This window comes from Mus caroli, chromosome 15 (assembly GCF_900094665.2).
Source record: "Mus caroli chromosome 15, CAROLI_EIJ_v1.1, whole genome shotgun sequence".
Lineage (NCBI taxonomy): Eukaryota > Metazoa > Chordata > Mammalia > Rodentia > Muridae > Mus > Mus caroli.
Window position 1 is genome coordinate 47,018,542 of NC_034584.1, and position 20,977 is coordinate 47,039,518.

A 20,977-nucleotide genomic window follows, 5' to 3' on the forward strand; every position below is an offset into this window, starting at 1 on the left:
ACTTCCAGGCAACTAGGGTGAGGATCTTATACCCACACCCACAGTGACACACCCATTCCAACCAGGTCACACCTATTCCAACAAGGCCACACCTTCCGATGGTGCCACTCCCTAGTCCAAGGATATACAAACCATCACAATATGGAATTGGGGAATTTTATAGGTATGATCAAGTTTAAGGAACCCAAAATGGTAAGATTATCTAAAACAATGTGCTCAGCCCCACTTTAGTCACCTGGACCCTTAAACATGAACCATCAGAGACTGGTGACTATGACAATGAATGAAGCAGGAGGCATTTGAAGAATGAGAGAGCCAACATGGCCATGACTATCTTTGCACGTGGAGGGATGGGCCACAAGACAATAAATGCAGCATTTCCAGAGGGGAGTTTGGCTTATAACCAGTGAGAAAATGTGGATATTGTTCATCCTATTAACACAAGGCACTGGGTTTCTAGTGATGTGAACAGAAACATTCTCCAGGACTTAGGGGAAGCATGAGATTGCATTATTGGGATGGCAGAACCTGTGTTGAGCTTCGAACTCACTGAAACATCTCTGCAGCTTGAAGCCACTGAATGCTGATACATTGTTGGGTGCTTTGAATAAGAGGATCCCCATATTTTGGAATTTGGACAGTAGTGGTACTTGTTTAGGGGACACTTAGGCAGTGAGGTCTTATTGTTGAAAGTTTCTCATTAAAGGTGGGCTTTGAGAATTTGACTCATGCCATTTCTAGTTGATCTCTCTCTCTCTCTCTCTCTCTCTCTCTCTCTCTCTCTCTGTGTGTGTGTGTGTGTGTTGTTTGTGGTTTAAGATGGGAACTCCCTTCTTGCTGCTCCAACTACCACCCTTATCTGCTTTTATCCCTCTGAAACCACTAGTTTGGAATGGTGGCAGGTAGTAACAATAGTAGGAAGCATGGCAGTATATAGGCAGACATAGTGTTGGAGAAGGATCCAAAGACAAAGTTGATCCAAAGACAGCCAGAAGAAGACTGTCTTCTACAGATAGCCAGGAGGAGGCTTTCTTCCATGAAAGATGGAGCTTGAGCATAGGACTTCAAAGCTCACAGTGGCTCACTTTCTCTAGCAATGCCACACCTACTCCAACAAGGCCACACCTATTAGTGCCTCTTCCTATGGGCCAAGCATATTCAAACCACCACAGCCACTTTCCCAAAAATATTTACCTCCCAATCCTCTGAAGCTGTGAATATGTATTACATGACAAGGAGGCTGGAGATTAAAGTAGTAAAAAGAACTGAAGTTGCAGGACACCTAACCTTAAAATCAGAAGGTAGCCTGAATTATTTGGGTCATTTTAACACAAACATAAGATCCTTGACTGGAGAAGGGAGAAGCAGAAAAAAAGCAGAGGTAGCACTCACTGTAAAGAGAACCTTGAGGGGGAAATGGTTTTGATCTATTTTTTTCCATTCTCATATATGTTGGCCAAAGACTAATTCCTCTTTTTGTAGGAATGTATGGTGACCTAAAATATGGTAGAAGCTGGATTTTGTGCTAATAAGGAACTGTAAGACCCAGAATGCATGTAGCCCTTAGAAATTGGAGAAGACAAGACATTGGAAAGTCCCTGGTAGTTTAGAAAAGAGCACAGCCATGCCACCACCTTGAAGTTGGTTTGGGTGTCTGAGCTCTAAAAATGTTAGTTTGGGGTAATGCTTTATTAAGGCATTAGGAAAACAACAGAATGAACTGCTTCTTTGAAATTTGATTTTTCTTCCCTACCTTTGGATATGGCAGAAGCTCCACCATTTATTCAGGTCACAGTAGGTGCTCTCTTTATCCCTTCTTCTCCAGATGCACCCATCTATAACAACATCAGGTTCTGTAGATTTTCGCTAACAAGTCGTCCACTGTGTCCTTCACTAATTCAGATCATCTGCATCAATAGCTTCGAGAGGAGGGAAGCAGCACTCACCATTCACCAGCCTCTCTCCACTGAACAGCCAGTTAAATCTGTCCTGAAGATTTCACGTTTAGATCTTTCTCCTTGAAACACTTCTATGATGTGCTTTGTCATTCAGTCAGAGCGTCCTTACATGGTTTTAGATCCTCCATTGTTTACCTGTCTTCTATCATATTTCCCAATACTCGTCATAATGAAAGCATTCCCTCAAGTGCTGGTGATGGCTTCTGGGTCTCCAAAGCTACAATTTGGGTGTAATTAGTGCTCCATTTTCATCTATTTTTAAGACCCAGATTTACTCCCTTCATCTTGTACAAGGTCCACTAAAGAGCACCCTGACGTCAGGACCTTGGGCTCTCATCCTAACACAGTCATCACAGTAATTGATGTTTCTTCTCTATGAGGGCTGCTTCTACTGAACTTTTCACTATGCTATTTCTATCCTGGGCACAGCATAGTTAGAAATAGTTAGCACAGTCAAGCTAGAAGTAACTGTAATATATTGCTATATTTACATTACTATTAATGTCGTACTGTGTCTAATTTACATATTAATATTTTGTAGGCACTTATGTATGGGAAATGCAGAGAAGTATCTGGGGCTGCAATTTCGGACATACATTGGGGAGGGATTATTACTGGAGTTTCACAATCAGAAAGTAGTACATGTCTATAGGTGTATTACTTAGAGGAACTTGGAAAATACTCAAACAAGGAACAAAAGCCATCCTGGCGGTGGGTTTCTTGTTACCCAGAAGCGTACAAGAACAGAAATCATGTTTTCTGACTTTGAACAGAAGATTGCCAGTGCAACAACTAATTCAAGCCCTCTGAACCTGCATCCTATCTGTAATTAGACATGTCTCATAGGTTTGTTATGAGAAAGAATGCTCTGCAAGAACCCAACAGAAGCAGAGAACCAGCCAGACACACAACTTAGGGCACAGACAGAACTCTGGGAAAGCCCACCCCATCTATCACTGGTACCGCCCCCTGGACAGAACTCTACTTCTGATTGGTTAATTTCCTGTCTGTCTTGCTGTTCCCAACTGCGGAGCCCAATCGCGTCAGGCTCCGCGAGGCGCCAGTCTTCCGGTAGAGCGCTTGCATCGCGGCGGGCGGAAGTGGCGCCGCTTGTTTGAAATCGGCAGGGTGGACTAGCGCCGGACCCGAGCCGCCAGGGGTGCCATGTCCACCCCTCCGCTGGCGCCCACGGGCATGGCGTCCGGGCCCTTCGGCGGCCCGCAGGCTCAGCAGGCCGCGCGCGAGGTCAACACGGCCACGCTCTGCCGCATCGGGCAGGAGACCGTGCAGGACATCGTGTACCGCACCATGGAGATCTTCCAGCTGCTCAGGAACATGCAGGTGGGCGCCTGGGATGACAGAGCTGGTGAAAGCGGGCCTCCGCGGACGACCTCAGGGTGGCCGGGTCGCCTCTACACCCCAGGTCCTCAGCGTGTATCTGCCCCTTGCCCTGAGAGGCCGCAGGTGTGGAGGTCCCACCTCCTCCTTACCCCAGACCTGGAAGACCTCAGGCTGTCCATCCTGCTTTACATCCTTGGTTCCCAGTATGTGTCTGTCTCACACCCTGGAAAACCCTCAGACATGGACACACCCCCTTACACCCAAAGTCCCCAGCATGCATCTATCTCTTGCTCAGGGTTACGTCGGGTGGACACCCCGTTATGCCCAATGTCCCCAGCATGAGTCTGCCATCTGACATGAGCGATTCCAGACATGGTCACCCCTATTTTCCCCAGAACTGTTCCCCAGCATGCGTCTCTCCCCCACCCCAGGCGACTCCTGTACTATCTATGCTCATTACCCCTAGAAGTGTCACAAGCATATCTGTCCCCCAATCCCATCGTGCTTTTCAAAGTTCAAATGGATCACGCTGTACTTGCTTTTTAAAATCACTTTAAAATTTTTAGAGCAAAATTTCTCTTGAAGGAGATGCCCCGAAGCTGAAGACTTCAGACAATAGTGTATCCCCTTTCTAGACTTAACTAGACTACAGTAAGCTGTGCAAATGTAAAGTTATTCCATATGTTTAGGAATATACTTGTGACCTCATCATAGTTGCACGAGTGAAAACAAGTGTTATCCAAGAAGTTTCCTTGCATCCCATGGCATGTTTGCCTCCATCCCCAGGGAGCCAGTGTTAGTGTTTTTCCAGTTGTATGTGATAAGAATCACATAGCATGTGAGCTCTATTGGTCCAGGTTCTTTCAGCATATACTTATGCTATCTTTTTCTCTTGCTATTTTGTTGAGTGACTACGTGGCAGCCTTTGCATTCGTTCATCTGTATGAACAAATTTGTAAATAATGACAAAAAAATTTTTTAATGGACTTTTTGGTATGGGAATGTGTTTCAGTTGATTTCAGAGTGGAATTGCTGAATCATGTATGTGTGTGTGTGTGATTTTTTTAATGTGTCTGATCTATTTGAATCTCCATCTCTGAGGGTCCTTGTTTACCTCTGCTTTATCATCATTTGTTACTGTTGTCTCTCTTTACTTTTCCAGGTACTTAAGTCGGCCACTCACTTCCTTTTCTTCTTGAGGAGCAGAGGGTTTATCATTTTGAGGGCATCCTACTTGTTGATATGTTCATCCATAGTTCTTGCTTTTGGTATCAAACTTAAAATTTAAAGAGCAGTGGATGTTTCCTGTGGAAGTTTTGCTCTTTGAATCTCTCCTTGTGTTTATCTCCTGGCTAGATTCTGAAGGGATGATTATGGCAATCTGTTTGGGTCTAAGTTCATCTTTTGGCTCCAGATTGTGACAGTACCATTTGTTAGTCGCCCTTAGAGCTTGCTTATCCTCACATTACAAGATGCAGAAAGCATCTTTGTTCTCCTGAGGAGCCTGTGGGTCCGAGAAGTAAACTGACTGCCCCAAAGCTACTCAGCGTAGTATAACTGATGCCATATCTGGAGCCTGTTAACATCTTTTACTTCTGTGGGTGCCCTAAAGAGTATTTTATGGCTTTTGTTTGCCTTAAGAAAAGATAATTGAGATTTTCTTCTTCGATTTTTATAAACGTGTTTCTGTTTTGTGGGACTCTCTTAGCACTCTATCAGTAACTCAGTGTGAAATGTTACACAAAGATAGTACCATGATAAGTGGACTCAAAAGAGAAGTTTGAAATTCTTTGGCAGTTTCAAGTGAATGGATTCATAACGAAATGACTAGAGTGTGGATTGTATAATGTCTCCGAATTCAGCGGGCACTGTGTTTCTTATATTTAAGCCTGCCCTGTGCTAGCATCTGGATTAGAGTGTGTAGAAGCAGGTATGGTCACAGACACTAAACCCTTGCCAATTACTCTTCTTGGTCGGGTACATAATTGTAAGAACAATTTCAAGAGGTATTTTTTTTTACTCCTATTTTACAGTTAAGGAAACTGAGGATCAAAGAGAGAATAAGTGGGCCCCACCGTCACAGATGACTATAATAACCTGTTGTTGCATCGTTAAGTTGTTGTTAAACCATCTCTTTTAGTAACAGATAGGATTCAAGTCCATCAGCTGCAAGAAAGAGACTTTCTGAAAGTCCCGGCCCATAACCGAGCTCCAGGTAGATCTGTTTTTCAAACTGGTGTGTAAGGGCTGCAAGTTACCTGTCTGCCTTTCAGTTAGTGCCCAAACTCATCTCTGACTCCTTGGGGGATCTTACAATGGCTCTAAAGAGCCACAGCAGAGTGGCCTTCAAGTTCCAAAAAGTCAAAAGCGATGATACAAACAGACTTTCTTAATGTGAACAACATGAGTGTTCAATTAACCATAGGCTGCTTATCCAATTTCTATTATTCATGGTTCATAGGGATATTTAAGTGGATATTTTCAGAAGAGGAATGCAGCTCGCACTTAGCTTTTGTTTGTACGGAGCTTTCGTTACAGCGCACTGTTATCATTGTTGCTTCATTTCTATTAATCTTGTACTCTGTCTGTCACAGTCTGTATACCCAGGAGCAAACCCTACGAACAGGGACATCATACCACAGCTTCTGGCATCCTCTGGCCCAGTGAGGAACTAACCCAGCTCCCAGCATGGGGACGGGACCACCCATGCTGTTTAAAATACCCAGATTTCAAATCGTCTGCATTAGTCCGTGAAAATGCGTAATTACACACTGGTACAGTTACTTCTAAGCATTTCTTTGAGAAAAAACATTCTTGGTGTATTAGCTCAAGATTCGGAAAACTGTAGACTTTCCTTAGAAGAAAGAAATTAGCAAACATTTTGAAAGAAAAGTATTCAAGGTGTTAAGAAATATGTCCCCCAAATACCCCCTGAATACCAGATTAAGATTCCCTGTAGAAAATGGGATTGCTTTGACTCTGTTGGTTATCCTTTTAATCTTTTATTTCATATTTTGACTGCATAATATATTCGTAATTTAGAAATAATAACAAACTGCAAAGAACGTTTTCCTTTCTATTCCCTGTCTGCTAGGACCTAATCCCTCTCTGTAAGCAGTGCTTGTTAATGATTCTAGCCACTGTTTATAGTTCTGTTCCAAATTCTCTCTGCATATTTAATCAAATCTGGGTATATTTTGTCTTATCCCTCATTTTTGCACAGATAACAGTATGATGTGCATACTACTTTGTACTTTGTCTTTTTCATTGGATAGACTTTGGAATTTATTCATATGTGTATAGAAAGTACACCTTGTCTGTCTGTCTGTCTTTCTTTCTTTCTTTCTTTCTTTCTTTCTTTCTTTCTTTCTTTCTTTCTTTCTTTACCTTTGTAGTATTCCACTGCAAGGAAGTACTGTAGTCAGAGTGCTTTAAGGTTCTTACTCTTATGCTGGAACAAATGATAAAGTCTCACACACAGGTGCAGCTGTACCCAGTGAGGAACCTTTAGAAATGGCTAACTTCAATTGAGCAGGCTCACAGGGGCTCACGGAGTCTGAAGCAGGAACCATGGGTCTATGCTAGGTCCTCTGCATACATGTTGCGGTTGTTAAGCTTGGGATGTTCGTAAGTCTCCTAACAATGGGAGTAGGGTTGTCTCTGATTCTGTTTCCTGCTCTTGGGACCCATTTCCTCTTACTGGTCTGCCTTGTCCAGGCTTGATATGAGGGTTTGTGCCTAGTCTTATTGTAACCTGTTAGACCATGTGGATGTGTTGTATGAGAGAAGCATAAAGAATAAAAGGAAGAACGAAAGCTCACCTCACCCATCTGCTGGTCCAATTACAGCTTATTACAGATGTTCTACCTTGGCTGTTGCTTCTTTCCCCATAGCTGCTGTCTTTGATGCTCTCTCTGATGCCTTATTCTCAAATGCTCCCTGAGTTTTTCCGATGTGTTTATATTTCCATTTCAGAATAAGTATTGTTTCTTTATTTTTCCACATATATCTTAGATATAGAAAAACCTGTAGTGATGTTATTGGTTCTTCAGCCTAGAAAACCTTACACTGTCATAGTGACCAAGAACATGGAATATCCTTTTCTCATTTTGTATTTTAAATTTCTATTTTTATCTTTTCTAAATTTATTTCTAGATTCTTTTTTAAATTGTTGTTCTATAGGTCCTTGCTTTTCCATTTTCTTTTTAGAGATGAAAGCAAAGCTATTAAGAGTTTCTCTCTTAATTTTACACTTACCTCCTTATGGGATTCTTTTATCATTAGTGGCTTTTTATGGTATCATTTGTAAACAGTGATCACCATATTACTTCATTTTTAGGGTTGAAGCCTTTCTTCTATGGTCACCCTGGCCAGCTCCTCTGCAACAGAATGCATCAACAGAAACAATGGTCTTAGTATATGCCTTTTTCTGTTCCCAACCTTAGTGTGAACTCCTCCAATATCTGTCCATCAATCATGATGCTGGCTTTATAACGTAAATATGTTTTTCATATATGGGGAATTTTACTATAAGAATAGATGATGAATTTAGTTGAATGCCTTTTTAGTATCTGGGAGTGTGATATATTTATGAGGTGTCATCCATATTCATGAGGGTGATGGTTATTGATGAGCTTTCCAGCGGAGTAGCTGCACCACAGCATGTAGCAAGGGATGGTAGGTGCTATTACCATAAGTTCTGTAGAGTGTGGAGGCCTCATCACTCATGTTCGCTGCCACTCTTGCGTCCAGAGCAATGCTTGACACACGCAAGGTGAGTAGTAAGCTGATGTTGTATAAAAACCAATATCCAAACTTACTACGTGGGCAGATTTCAGGTGCGGAATTCGTTGCATTTCAACAGGATTGCTTTTCTTGCTAATCAGACTCATCAATCTTTTTGTACCTGATGTAGACTTCTCGTGAACACATACGCATAGACCTAGGGGTGAAATGCTCATTAGAATTACTCAGACTGTTACACCAAACCCCTTGTGCTAAAGTATGCCACAAAGCAGAGCATATGGGCAAAGTGACAAGCCCAGTAAGATGTCCTGATCCAGGAGCCTGGTGAGTGTCATCGCCACACCCCTTCTCATTCAGACAGGAAAGCGGGGCTCTGTAGCTGCTTCTCTGTATTCTCAGTGCCTGTTCCCATCTCTATGGAAACATGAACCTTCCAGTACCACCTTATCTTAAAATGCTGTGAACTAAAGAGCCCTTGGTATTTTACGGCGCCTCACCGAGGCATTTTAAAGTATATCCATGCTGAGGACTCCTTAACCTAGAAATAATTCACACACTTCAGAAGCTGTCTCCTGAGCTGAGAAGCTGTATCATTTACAAACAGGACTGTGGGAACGAGGGAGACATCATTCAAGCCCGTTCAGATTCCATTTGTGTGTGACTTTGAAATTATTTCAATGAATACTTTGGGCTTCTTTGGGAAAATTATGTCATTAATTAGCGTTAATAGTTATGCCCCTGGCAGTTGTACCTGGGCCTTGTGTATGTGGAGCAAATGCTTTGCCAGAGCTGTATCACCTGCCTGCTTTCACTTCTCGTTTTGAAACAGGACTTCATAAATTTCCCCAAGCCGGCCTTGAATTCACTTTATGTAGCAGGCTGGCCCTGAACGTGTGATCCTCCTGAGAGAGGTTACAAACGTATGCTACCAGGCCTGGCTGAGTTCCGAATTAAAGAAGTTTGATGACCCGGAATAGATATGATCATAGCAGTTATTTGCAGTGATTTATTAATAATATTCTAGTATATGTTGACTTGTACCCCTATCTTCTGTTAATTTTTCTCAACGAACTTTGGTGGTTTATGTTTTAGGTTTTAGTTTGTTCATCTTACTCTCTGTCACAGTTAAGATATTTTTAAAATGCTGTTGGAAATATGAGAGTATATAAAAATAAAACTATGCTTTTAGATATATATATATGTGTGTGTAATATATATATATGATATATGTATATTATATCATATAAATATAGTCCCTGGACAAGTTCAGCAACTTTCTGCTTTTATGTAATAGTAGTATTAAGATTATATATTTATTGACATTAATGGACTGAGGCATTTCAGCTGTGAGCAGTCTTCTCAAAGCCTTTCTAAGGTTCTTTTATGGCAGTGAAACATTGAGCTAAGTTGCTAATAAATTGATGTGGGTTATTGTTAAAACTTCAATATTTTTGTTGTTTTCTTTAACCTGCCAAGCTGCCAAATGGTGTCACTTACCATACTGGGACTTACCAAGACCGGTTAACAAAGCTGCAGGACCACCTTCGGCAACTTTCTATTCTCTTCAGGAAGCTACGACTGGTCTATGACAAATGTAATGAGAACTGTGGTGGGATGGACCCCATTCCTGTTGAGGTGAGTTTCTCTGGTCGGAGCATGCATGCCAGCGGTGAAGTATGGTCAGCACAGCTCCTTTAGCAGTATTACTCAGTTTTAATACTATGGGTTTTACTTTGGGGAAGAGATATAGATGTGTATTTTTTCATTAATGATATTTGTAGCGTTTGTTTTCCAGGCTTAAAGTGATATTTTGTGTCTGCTTAGGAATTTTTTGTGGTTTTCATGACAGTGATTTCTTTTATTATTCTCAGAAGAAATACTTAATTGTTATTGGCAACTTTTTAACCATTGCTGGGACAAGCTGTATTTGAGTAGAACTTCATCAGCTAAAAGTCAGAGCAGTTGATTAAAGACGAAGCAGAGTATTGAGCTGAAGCCAGCAGTTGGAGATCAGTCTTTGAAGAAATATATATTATTAGTGAGAGGAAAGCAGTGACTGGGAGGGGAGATGGAATAAGGGTTGAGACGTGCCTTCCGCAAGAGACCAGCACACATAAAAATGATAAAGGAGGAAGCCTACGTGGAGAGGTTGGAGGGCTACATAGGAAGCAGAGGAGTCCATGCAAGGTTGGAGGCTGTCTTCCGAGAGCTCTGTAGCAGGGGAGGATAGACGAGTGGTGCTTGTCCATCTGGGTCAGTTATATGGGTGCCAAGAATACAAAGCCATTCACTGGGTGGACCGTACAGTGACTGTTTCTTTATGACAATATATGACACTAGAAAAATTCCTAATGTTGACCACATTTACAAGGGGTCTCCTCCAGGAAGCATCATCATAGGCCATAATTAAGTATATTTCTGTTAGAGGTGTCATTGCTTTGTAAAATCTTTATTGCTTCTGGTTTTTTTGGTTTTTTTTTTTTCACTACTAAAAGAAATTAAGACAAAAAGCTGTATAGCCACTGTGAGTGACGTCTGTGCATTTGCATCACACACGTCCTTCTAGTGTAAAGGAGAGCCTGACTTTGAGTAGACTGAGTCTGTCAGAGCAGGAGCTAAGTCTTCCCATTTTCAGCCAGCATCTAGCAAGTGCATATTTGCAGACTGGATGAATAGATAGAGTACTACTGAATATGTGACAGCCAGTAGTTTTTTGAGGGGAGGATGACTTTCATTATTATTGTTGTTTTCAGTTAAACACAATAAATTTTATTGGGAAACTAAGGTCTTTTGGTAGTTAATCTTTTTATTTTAATTGTTGAAGTTAAAAAACATTCCATCATCTTCCTCTTTTCTTCCCCCCATTTCTTCCCATGCGCCCCTCCCCAACCCTGACCTTGTTTCCTCTCAATCCATGACCTCTGGCCTCTTTCTTTCATTGTTTGTATATACGCTTAAGCTGGCATCTGGTCCATAGAATACAATAAAATGATACACTTTTAAAGCTGTGTTTTCAGGCCTTTGCCTGAAAAGAATCTATTTTTAAAGTACTAAAACCATGTGAAAAATGGATTCTAAGCAGATACAGTCTCTGTAGTCGTTTGATTCAGAGATTCGGCTTTGACTTTATACTTCTACCTGTCACTTCCAGCAACTGATTCCATATGTGGATGAAGATGGCTCAAAGAATGACGACCGGGCTGGTCCACCTCGTTTTGCTAGCGAAGAGAGACGAGAAATTGTAGAAGTAAATAAGGTGAGTTATTTAGGTGTTTCAGGAAATATTTAAAAAGGAACTCAAAGTTCCCATGCTACTGCGGGCAACTCCCTGCCCCCTCGGCCTGGCCACTCATGCACTGGCGGGCAATGGCCGACCTGTTCTTATCTCCCAAAATGTTTCCACCCAGCTCACTAAGTTCCCACTGTCAGGTTACCACCATGCCAACCCCATGCTTCAAATCCTCCACAGCCTTTGTGGTGCACCTCAGGCAAACCCACACCTTACTGCCATACCTTTCTATCTTGAACTCAGACGAGCTGCTGCGTGAAGGAAAACACAACATAAACTTAGTTCAGAAATGATGGTAACTCAGTCACTGGGTGCAACAACTAAAATCTTAATCTTGTAAGCCTTATTAAATCTAAATCCTCCAGTGGTGAATCCTGAGGGATCCGCCATTGAAACCGGGAGACACTCGTAGCTCCATCTTGTCTTCATGCTGGCCTCATCCAAAAAGCACCTAACTCTCTCCTGCTCCCTCTCTTCCTCTGTCCAAACCCAAGTCCCTCCTACTTGTCCAGTGACAAGTGATGTGTATGCAAGTTCTGGAAAAGAAGGGGTTAGTGTCAGACTGAAAGCATGCAGATAACTCTGCAGGCCGTTGTAACGCTGTGCCAGGCTCTGTTCACAGGTGCAACATATAAAGCTCTTGGGAGAACACTAAATACTGCAAAATACCAATCTTAATTACTTCATGGTTTTGTGCAGAATAATCCAAATCCTAATAAGACTTAACTTGAAAGCGTGCAAAAAAAAAAAAAAAAAACAAAAAACAAAAACAAACAAACAAAAAACTAGGAGGCCTTTAGTGCAGTGCTAGGTGGAAACCAAGTAAACCCAGAGTGAGATTTTCTTCTGAAAACATACAGAAATATACTTCAAAATCCAATAAATAAGAGTAATAATGAAGGATTGCTCACTTCAAAAATTAAAATTAATGTGAAACATTTTATAAAAGTATAATTAAGCATGTAGTTCTGGCCCAGGAATAAACAGATTGGTAAAATAGTATCCAGAAAAACAGCTTTCCTGGTGAATATAAGAATCTAATCTGACAGGAAAGAGATTATGTGGAAAATTAATCTTTAGAAATAGGAAATTGGGATTATTAAATAACTTTTGTACTACTGTATATGAAAATAAATTTCAGCATTATAAATTATGCAGTGGTGGTGCACACCTTTAATCCCAGCACTTGGGAGGCAGAGGCAGGTGGATTTCTGAGTTCCAGTGACTCAAGTCTTAGTCCCCTTTTATTTTCGCCTCTGATCAGCGCATTCTCTAGTGCTCAAAAAATAGGTCAGGGGCTGGGGATATCACATAGCGGGTAAGTGCTTCTATGTGAGCATGAAGACCTGAACTTTGTCCCAAGCACCCACATAAATATCAGGAATATCAGGAATATCAGCCTGGTCTACAGAGTCAGTTTCAGGACAGCCAGGGCTACACAGAGAAACCATGTCTTGAAAAATACATACATACATACATACATAAAAGGGAAAATGTACTCAAGAATGTCAGAGAAAGAAAAACAGGAGATAGATTTTAACATTGTAACTTAGAAATGCATTTTTGAGAATTTCATATGATGTATTGTTAATATTTTCTTTTCTTTTGCCCCCAAATCTTCTCAGACCTCCTCTGCAACCCTCTCTACTTCATATTCTTTCTCCTTCTTAAAAACAGAAGGAAAAAAGCACTGAAAATGTGGAATGTGATTTGCATCACCAATTCATCATTCGCATGGGGCCTGCCCTGTAGTGTGATTGATACACTCAGTGTCAACCCATTGGAGAAAATGATTTTCCCTCTCCTAGAAGCTGTCATTGGCATAGATTCTTGGCCAGGGCTGGGACTTCCTGTCCTTTGCGCTGGGCTTTGTCTCGTAAGAGCATTTATAGGTCTTGTCCATGCTGTCACAGTCTCTGTGAATTCATGTGTGCATCTGCCCTGTTGTGTCTGGAAAAGGGTGTTTCCTTATAGTACACTAACGCCGAAGCTTAGAATGTGTCTGCCACTTTCTCACTTAGATCTCTGAGAAGAGAAGAGTGTGATAAAGGCATTCATTTTAGGACAAAGTAATGCAGAGTCTCTCATGGTACACATTGTGCAGCTGTGAGGCTCTGTATTAATTACCATCCACATAAGAGGAAGCTCCTCGGATGAGGGTTGAGGATGCACTGCTGTGCCTGTAGCAATATATCATTAAGAGGTTTATCGCTGTGTTCATTAAACAGAAGAATAGTAGTAGGTTTTCGCCTGGTCTCAGATCCCAGACCTCGTTAGTAATCTTGAGTATGGGCTCCGCCTCACAGAGTAGCCTAACTCTACTCAGAAGCTGGTGGCTCCCCCCCAGCACTCATGCCAGTGTTGCAGCAGTGAGTATTCTAGTAGGCAGGTCACTAGTATAGATCACAACTTCTTATTAAAGGTGAGTGAGGATTAAGAAATCATTTCCAACAAAAGTAGATGTAATTAGTCACCATTTTGACAAAAAAAAAAAAAAAAAAAAAAAAACCTCATAGGATGATTGGCTGGAATGTGGAAGTGCCTGAGAAATGGAATTTCGGTCTTGAAACTATGTTAATGCATCAAGAATTGCCTGGCTAGAGATGCATGTAGGTGAGAGGTAGGGTACTTGCCTACCAAGCACAAAAAGGGAAGGAAGGAAGGAAGGGAGGGAGGGAGGGAGGGAGGGAGGGCAAGCAAGCTCTTATCTTAATTCTGGTCACTTTTCTCTATGTGGGTTCATAACGGTTTTATTGCTGTGAAAAAGAAGATAATCATGCATGCTTTTACCACAATATTTTCCAGCAATAAGTTTTTTACAATTCAGCAAATAGGTAGATGTACAGATTCCCAAAAGTTTGTCTCTTTGGCAGTTATAGCCAATGTTTCCATGTTTGTTTTCTGGTTTATATTGAGTGACTTAACTTAGATTCTCTGTACTATAGTTACATTATTGAATTGCAGGTTATTACAAAGAGGAAACGATTTAGATATTTTAAATTCCCTATTTAAGATCAAACTGTGTGGAAGTTAGTTTTTAAAAAGGAATGTGGGGTTGGGAAGGGAGTGTGTATCTTCTCTTAACAGGCTGGAGACAGGACCCATCTGATGATCTCCAACTTCTCTGTATTTCTTAGGAGTTCTTTGTCCTGTGTTTTGTTTTGTTTTTTCTTTATGTGTGCATACATGGCCAGAGATCATGGGTATCTTACTCCATCACTGGCCACTTTTTGGTTAATTGGTTGGTTGGTTTGTTGGCTAGGTTACTTGGTTGGTTTGTTGGTTAGGTTACTTGGTTGGTTGGTTGGTTGGTTTTTCAAGACAAGGTTTCTTCAATGTAGCTCTGGCTGTCCTGGAACTCTCTTTGTAGACCAGTCTGGACTTGAACTCAGAGGTCTGCCTTCCTCTGCTTCCCAAATACAGGGATATGTGCTACCTATTATGGCCTCCACCTTACTCTTTTGAGGTGGGGCCACCTGAACCTGCCGGTTGACATTTTGGATAGAACAGTTGTTTAGCAAGCCCTTGGGACCCACACCTCCATATTAGGTTTAGAGATGTACATGGATATTCCTGATATTTATGTGGGTGCTTGGGACAAAGTTCAGGTCTTCATGCTCACATAGAAGCACTTACCCGCTATGTGATATCCCCAGCCCCTGACCTATTTTTTGAGCACTAGAGAATGCGCTGATCAGAGGCGAAAAGAAAAGGGGACTGACTTGAGTCACTTAAATTTCAAACCAGAAAAGTGAGAATAAAATTCATTGCTAAAAAGCAAGTAGATTGGAAGGATGTCCAGGTCAGAGGCCAATCTGGGGGTATGTGTTCTGTCCACCATGGGGGCCAGGAATCAAATTCAGGTCCTTGGACCTTATCTTTAACACACAAGTCTCTGGCAGGTACTTAACTGAACTGTAGCAGCTTGTAATACTAGAATATGCAAAATATTTCTTACCTGTGATGATAGTATGAAACATGAAAACAAGTACTTTAAAAGAATAGCCATGTCTGGTTTTAACACAGAAAGACCACATTAAAAAATGACAGTAGTGAAACAGAAAGACAGGGTTTGAAATGATCGCCAAGGAGTTTTAGTAGTCTGTTTCTGAGGGTTTTTTTAAAAGTTTTTTCTTGAATGTATTTTTAACTTTTCCTTTTATTATTCAAATACCTGTGCACTTACTGTATGCCAAGTACAGTTGACTGCAGAGTGTTCTGCCGTGTAGTAATCCAGGATTTGGCCTGCCCTCCTGTGCGTGGCAGATATGTGGATGGGAAAGGAAGACTCCAAAGGAAACAGCAAGACTCTCCCTGCCCCTCACATGGTTAGGGGAAAATTTAAAGAAAGAATATCATGCCGTAGTTTAATACAGTGGTATTTAAATTAAATAATGCTTCATAGATCGGTATAATCAGTAAGAGCATCTTAAAAATAGATCCAGAACGTCATTATACCACATGGTCTTTATTCTAAATAAACAAAATAGTAGTCTTAGACTTCTGGTTTACTCTGCCTGCTCCTTTTCAGATGTTGTTATGTAGCAGAGACTGCACAGCAGCAGGATGACTTTGGTGAGTCTGGTTGCTATGGCATCTGCTACCAGTCCCATCATCCTGCTAGGAAACCTTGAGCTGTGCACTTGGTCCTCAGCATCTGATAGAAATCATCAGTAAGGGGAATGGCCTTGTTTATATGGCCTTGTAATCGTCAGATTTTATTACTTATTTATTATAGTTTTATTTTAATGTTTCACTGTTTGCAAAAAGGATCTTCTTTTTGAGATCCTTAAGCACTGTTTCCAAAGGAAAGGAGGCATTCTTAATTTGAGACTATCTGTTTTGGAAACATCAGAATTTTCATTTTGCTTAAAAGTGCTCTGTTGTTGGGCAATGAAATTGAGAGAGGTGCTGGGTAGTGTCAAAGGATTGACATGTAATCGAGTCCAAGCATTTGGAAATTAAAGCATTTTTCATCAAGTGTCACAGCCTTTATATGAATATTAAATTACATGGTATGACTTAGCATAAACATACTTTGTAAGAATCCACACTGCTTACATGCTCACCTGTTAATGGAACAAATTATGCACAGCTGATGGATTTTGAAAATAGCAGCTGTCAGCCTCTGTTAAAATCAATCAGTGGCAAGGCTGTATATATTAAATCTTATATCATGTCATGAAAATGTATTTACAGTTTAACCGCTAATAAGCATAACCGTCAGTTTCACTGGTGACAGTCTCATGGCATGTTTTGACTCCAGATATTTTACTTGTGTGCTACTTTTTTAATTAAAACTTGGCCATTTTTTAAGTAAAACTACCCAAATACTTTTTGTTACACTTAATAAAAAGAGAAAGCATTGTCCAGATTCTTGTGTTAGCTGGGAAATACCCTCCATTCTTTGTACACCTTATTTTTCGGAGTTAGTGTGACCAGCAGATCAAAACTCATTACAAATGAGTATTATTGAAAGCAGTCTTAGTGGCAGGTCTCACGTTTACCCAGTGACGGTGCTATGGAGGGAGCCCTCTACAAATGCTTTTTGGATACTGTTATAATCAATTCTGTTTTTAACTACCCAAGAACATGACGTTATTTCTTCTAGTTGCTCCTTCGTTTTTATTGACGATGTGAAGTCTAAGCTTGATGATCAGATCAGTCTTAGATGGCTCTCGGCTGTTTCTGAAACCCAGGTCCATGCTGCTACCCCCTTTGAACATCACGTGTCCAGGCAGCCCCCCATTTTGTTTTCATTGTATGTTTTGCCCTTCCAGACTTAGCGGTCTCCACTACCCACCAGCCCAGCCAAGTTCTTCTACTCTTGGCTCATCACCAAGAGATCCCAGGCAAATACTTTCTGTTTGCTGACCTTTTCTGTCAGAGGCTGAGTCTGCCTTTTGAATGCCCCTATCCTTTATCAGCCACCTTACTAGTCTAGTCTGACTGTGTCTTTCTCATACTTGATGCTGAGGTTCTGAACTTCTCAAAGTTATCACATTTCAAGATAATGTTATGACTTATTAGTTCAAATTATCATCATCGCCATCACCGTCATCATCATCTTGAGGAAGGGTCCCATAGTGTAACGAACTCAGTGTGGCACTGAAGCTGACCTCAGACGTGCCGCAGTCACCCCGCTTCAGCATCTCAGATGTTGGGAATGCAGGTGTGAGCTACTATGGCCCATTTTCAAAATTAGATATATTTTTTTAAATATCCGCTATATTCCTGTTCACCTTTTATTCTTTCTCAATAGCTCTTTCTTACATAGCTCCTGAAAAGTTGGAAATAAAAAAGGAAACTGTGCTAGCTAAAGTATTTCACAGCTAGAAGTGATGGTTCAGTGGTGTGCCATAGACTTGAGTGTCTATAAAGAGCAGCCACCTTGGAAGCATTGTGAAGCCATGTGTTAGCTTACTAACTCAAACTCGGTCCTTTTCAGTCATAAGTCTGTGAGGCTATCACTTTATATGTGGCTGGCAGGACCTTAAGTCTCAAGCCCATTCATGTGTGTGGAATCTGAGGAAACAGTTTAGTGTGAGATCAGATTCAGGTTACAGAGCTAAAGACTTCAGCTGAGATTGCAAGCTTAACTAACGCATGCCTGGTGTCCATCCAGGTGATGTGTCCCTGTCTTGGTCTCCGTGGTAGGAATATACATATCCTCCTCTGCTCCAGAATGTGTTTGATTTTATTAGATAGTATACGTGTCATTCTCTTGACTGACTACTTCATAGTCACAGGGAGATGGCTCTTCTGAAAACCTGATCCAGGACACTCAACTTACCAATCCTCCTTCCCAGCTAGCCTTCGAAGTCCTCAGAGAGTCGATCCTGTATGCTGTGCAGTCGGGTGTTTCACTGAGTCTTGTGCTAGCCTGTTTTCAAACATTAATTTAATCAGTATCACTAAAGTGTCTGTAATTGCTTCTGTTTCCTAGTGAAAATGTTTAATGTCCCCTTTAGTGACCTTCTTCCTGTTTGTGACTTCTGAATCTAGATACAAGTAATAAAAGCAGTTCCCTTAATCTCTGCTTGCTTTTTAATGAAGTAACAAGTCTTTAGACTTCTTCCTAGTGTACATGTAATAGTTTACTTGAAATTAAATAGAGGCAATTAAGTAGAGTACTTTAAAAATAATCTAATTAAAATATTGTATCTTTCAATTTAATGTTTCCCAGGTGTTACTGAATAATTATTATTATAATAATTGGGGAGGACATGAAACAGAATCTCTGTTTGTATCACATGTTACCTAAGCTGATATTTATCACATAGTACATGAACAAAGGATTTCTACAATACCCGTAAACTGTACACTAGAGGTGCCCAGTAATAGAGAGGCAGGAACATGTGGGAAGTGTGCATAAATCTTACCATAGGGTAAGATAGCAGGGCCCAGGATAGGGCAGAATCTGTTCTGGTTCTGAGTTAGTGCTTAGAGTACTGAGGGGCTGAAAGAAAGAAGACCTTCTCCAGGAGATGTGGGCAACAGCTCTTTAGGATGAAGACCTTCCCCTGCAGCGATGCAGTGGTCCTTGATGAAGGAGATGGTCCTTGCTTGTCCAAACTGTTTTATGGCAGATGTGAATGCATACATCTTACTCAGGGTGAACCAGGGATTAAATATGTTTTTTGGGAAGGAATGCCCAGGAAGGAAAGCTCATTGGCTAAACACTCAGAGCCTATCTAGATATCCAGCATGGAGAACTCCAGGTTTTTATTCTATGTGACTGGTTGTCATGGTCCTCTCAGTGGCATGTCATGGCTACATGTTCCAGGACAGATGGAGCTTGGCAGAGAGCTTGTTCCATCCCTACCATTCTCAATTGAGATTCCTCGGGGTTTTGAACCTGCTTCAACCTTACCAGTTCCTCTGCCTGGTGGCATGATCCACTTGCCCCGCCTGTCACATATTTTATGAAGCAATGGAAGCAGGTGACAGAGACCTCTCTGGATTTGAGTAAGAAATCAGGGTATCTGTCAGAGACTGTGAGATCAGAACAGGATAGAAACTGGGATGTTTGAGTGAGAATAGTTCCCATAGGCTCATGGATGTCAGTACTTGGACCCTAGTTGGTAAAACTGTGTGGGCAGTTGGCCTTGTTGGAAGAATGATGACACTAAGGATGGACCTTGAGGTTTCAAAAGACTCATGCCACCTCCACTGTCTCTCTGTCTCTTCCCTTCCTCCCTCTTCCTTCCCTCCTTTCCCCATTCCCCATTTCATTCTGCCTGTAGTGGCTGTTTCAAGAAGTGAGCAGTCAGCTACAGCTATAGCTACAGCTACAGCAACATGTCTGCCTCCCTGCTGCCCCCCACGCCCCACCCCCCCACCATGATAGCACAGGTTCTAACCCGCTGGAGCTGTTAGCACCATGTAAACACCTTGGTCATGGTGTCTTGTCACTACAATAGAGAAGTAACTAAGACAGAGACCTTTTGTTTTACAGAATATTTGGGTTAGCTACTGTGTGGATCATTAGGGTCCTAACTTACTACCCTTTAGTCTTTTAACTTCATAGTCTATATATTTCACATCACATTGTTGGTAAATCCTTTTGTTTTCACAGAAACTCAAACAGAAGAATCAACAGCTGAAGCAGATTATGGATCAATTACGGAATCTCATCTGGGACATAAATGCCATGCTGGCAATGAGGAACTAAAGCGATATTTAAATCTCCTGCTCTTCTACTCATGTGATGCAGTTGGGTTTTTCCTCCCTCGAGTATTCCTCCCTTTGAAAAACATTATTTATGTCTTTATTTTAACAGCTAGCACTCAAGTTTCTGTTTTCACTTTAAAGTATTTACTAGCTTTTTTTTTTTAATACTGTGGGTTTTATGAAAGATTATTGTAATACCTTTGATAGGGTATAAATTTTGGTTAATCTTCAGAAATTGAATAAATTAAAAAAATACAAATAAAAATTTAAACATTACGAGCTTGCTTGTTTCTGTTACCTTTTTCAAAGGCAAGTAAAGTATAAATATTTTAGCATATTAAAAATACCAAACAAAATTTTTCTCTGAAATTATTTAAAATAAAAATATATCGGATCATTTTTTTAAATTCAGTTTTACTTTCAAACCAGTTAAAATAAGAAAACAGTTTGTTATTCAAGAATTGCTTTTATCAGGATCTTAACGTGTTTTTCTGAATTGAAACGAGAAAGGCGATGTGAAGGCACTGATTGGTTGCAGGTACATGCTGAGCTGCATCCTGCCTTGGGCCCAATAGCAGCGACCCTGACTCTTGGGGACATCCCGGTCCAAATATGTTTAGAAACAGTGCATTTTAAAGAATTTTTAAAAATATGTTTCATTTTCAATTCATTTTTTACACTCCATATTCCATTTCCCCCATCCACCCTCCGACTGCTCCACGTCCCACACCTCCTCCCCACCCCTACTCCGTCTCCACGTGGATGCCTCCACCCCCAACTCCACCTGACCTCTAAACTCCCTGGGGCCTCCAGTCTCTTGAGGGTTAGGTGCACCATCTCTGAATGAACACAGACTCAGAAGTCCTCTACTGTATGTGTGTTGGGGGGGTCGGGGGAGGGGCTCATATCAGCTGGTATTTGCTGTCGTCTGTTTGGTGGTCCCGTGTTTGAAAGATCTCGGGGGTCCAGA

General features: G+C 41.2%; 1 protein-coding gene across 1 annotated transcript; it reads left to right on the forward strand.

The window, feature by feature from the left end:
* The first annotated feature begins 3,024 nt into the window (after positions 1-3,024).
* Positions 3,025-20,283, forward strand: Med30 (mediator complex subunit 30). Its single transcript, XM_021183936.2, has 4 exons — positions 3,025-3,299; positions 9,522-9,680; positions 11,197-11,301; positions 19,913-20,283. The coding sequence occupies exons 1-4, from the start codon at positions 3,123-3,125 to the stop codon at positions 20,006-20,008; spliced, it is 537 nt and encodes a 178-aa protein (XP_021039595.1). The 5' UTR covers positions 3,025-3,122; the 3' UTR covers positions 20,009-20,283.
* Positions 20,284-20,977: the final 694 nt, after the last annotated feature.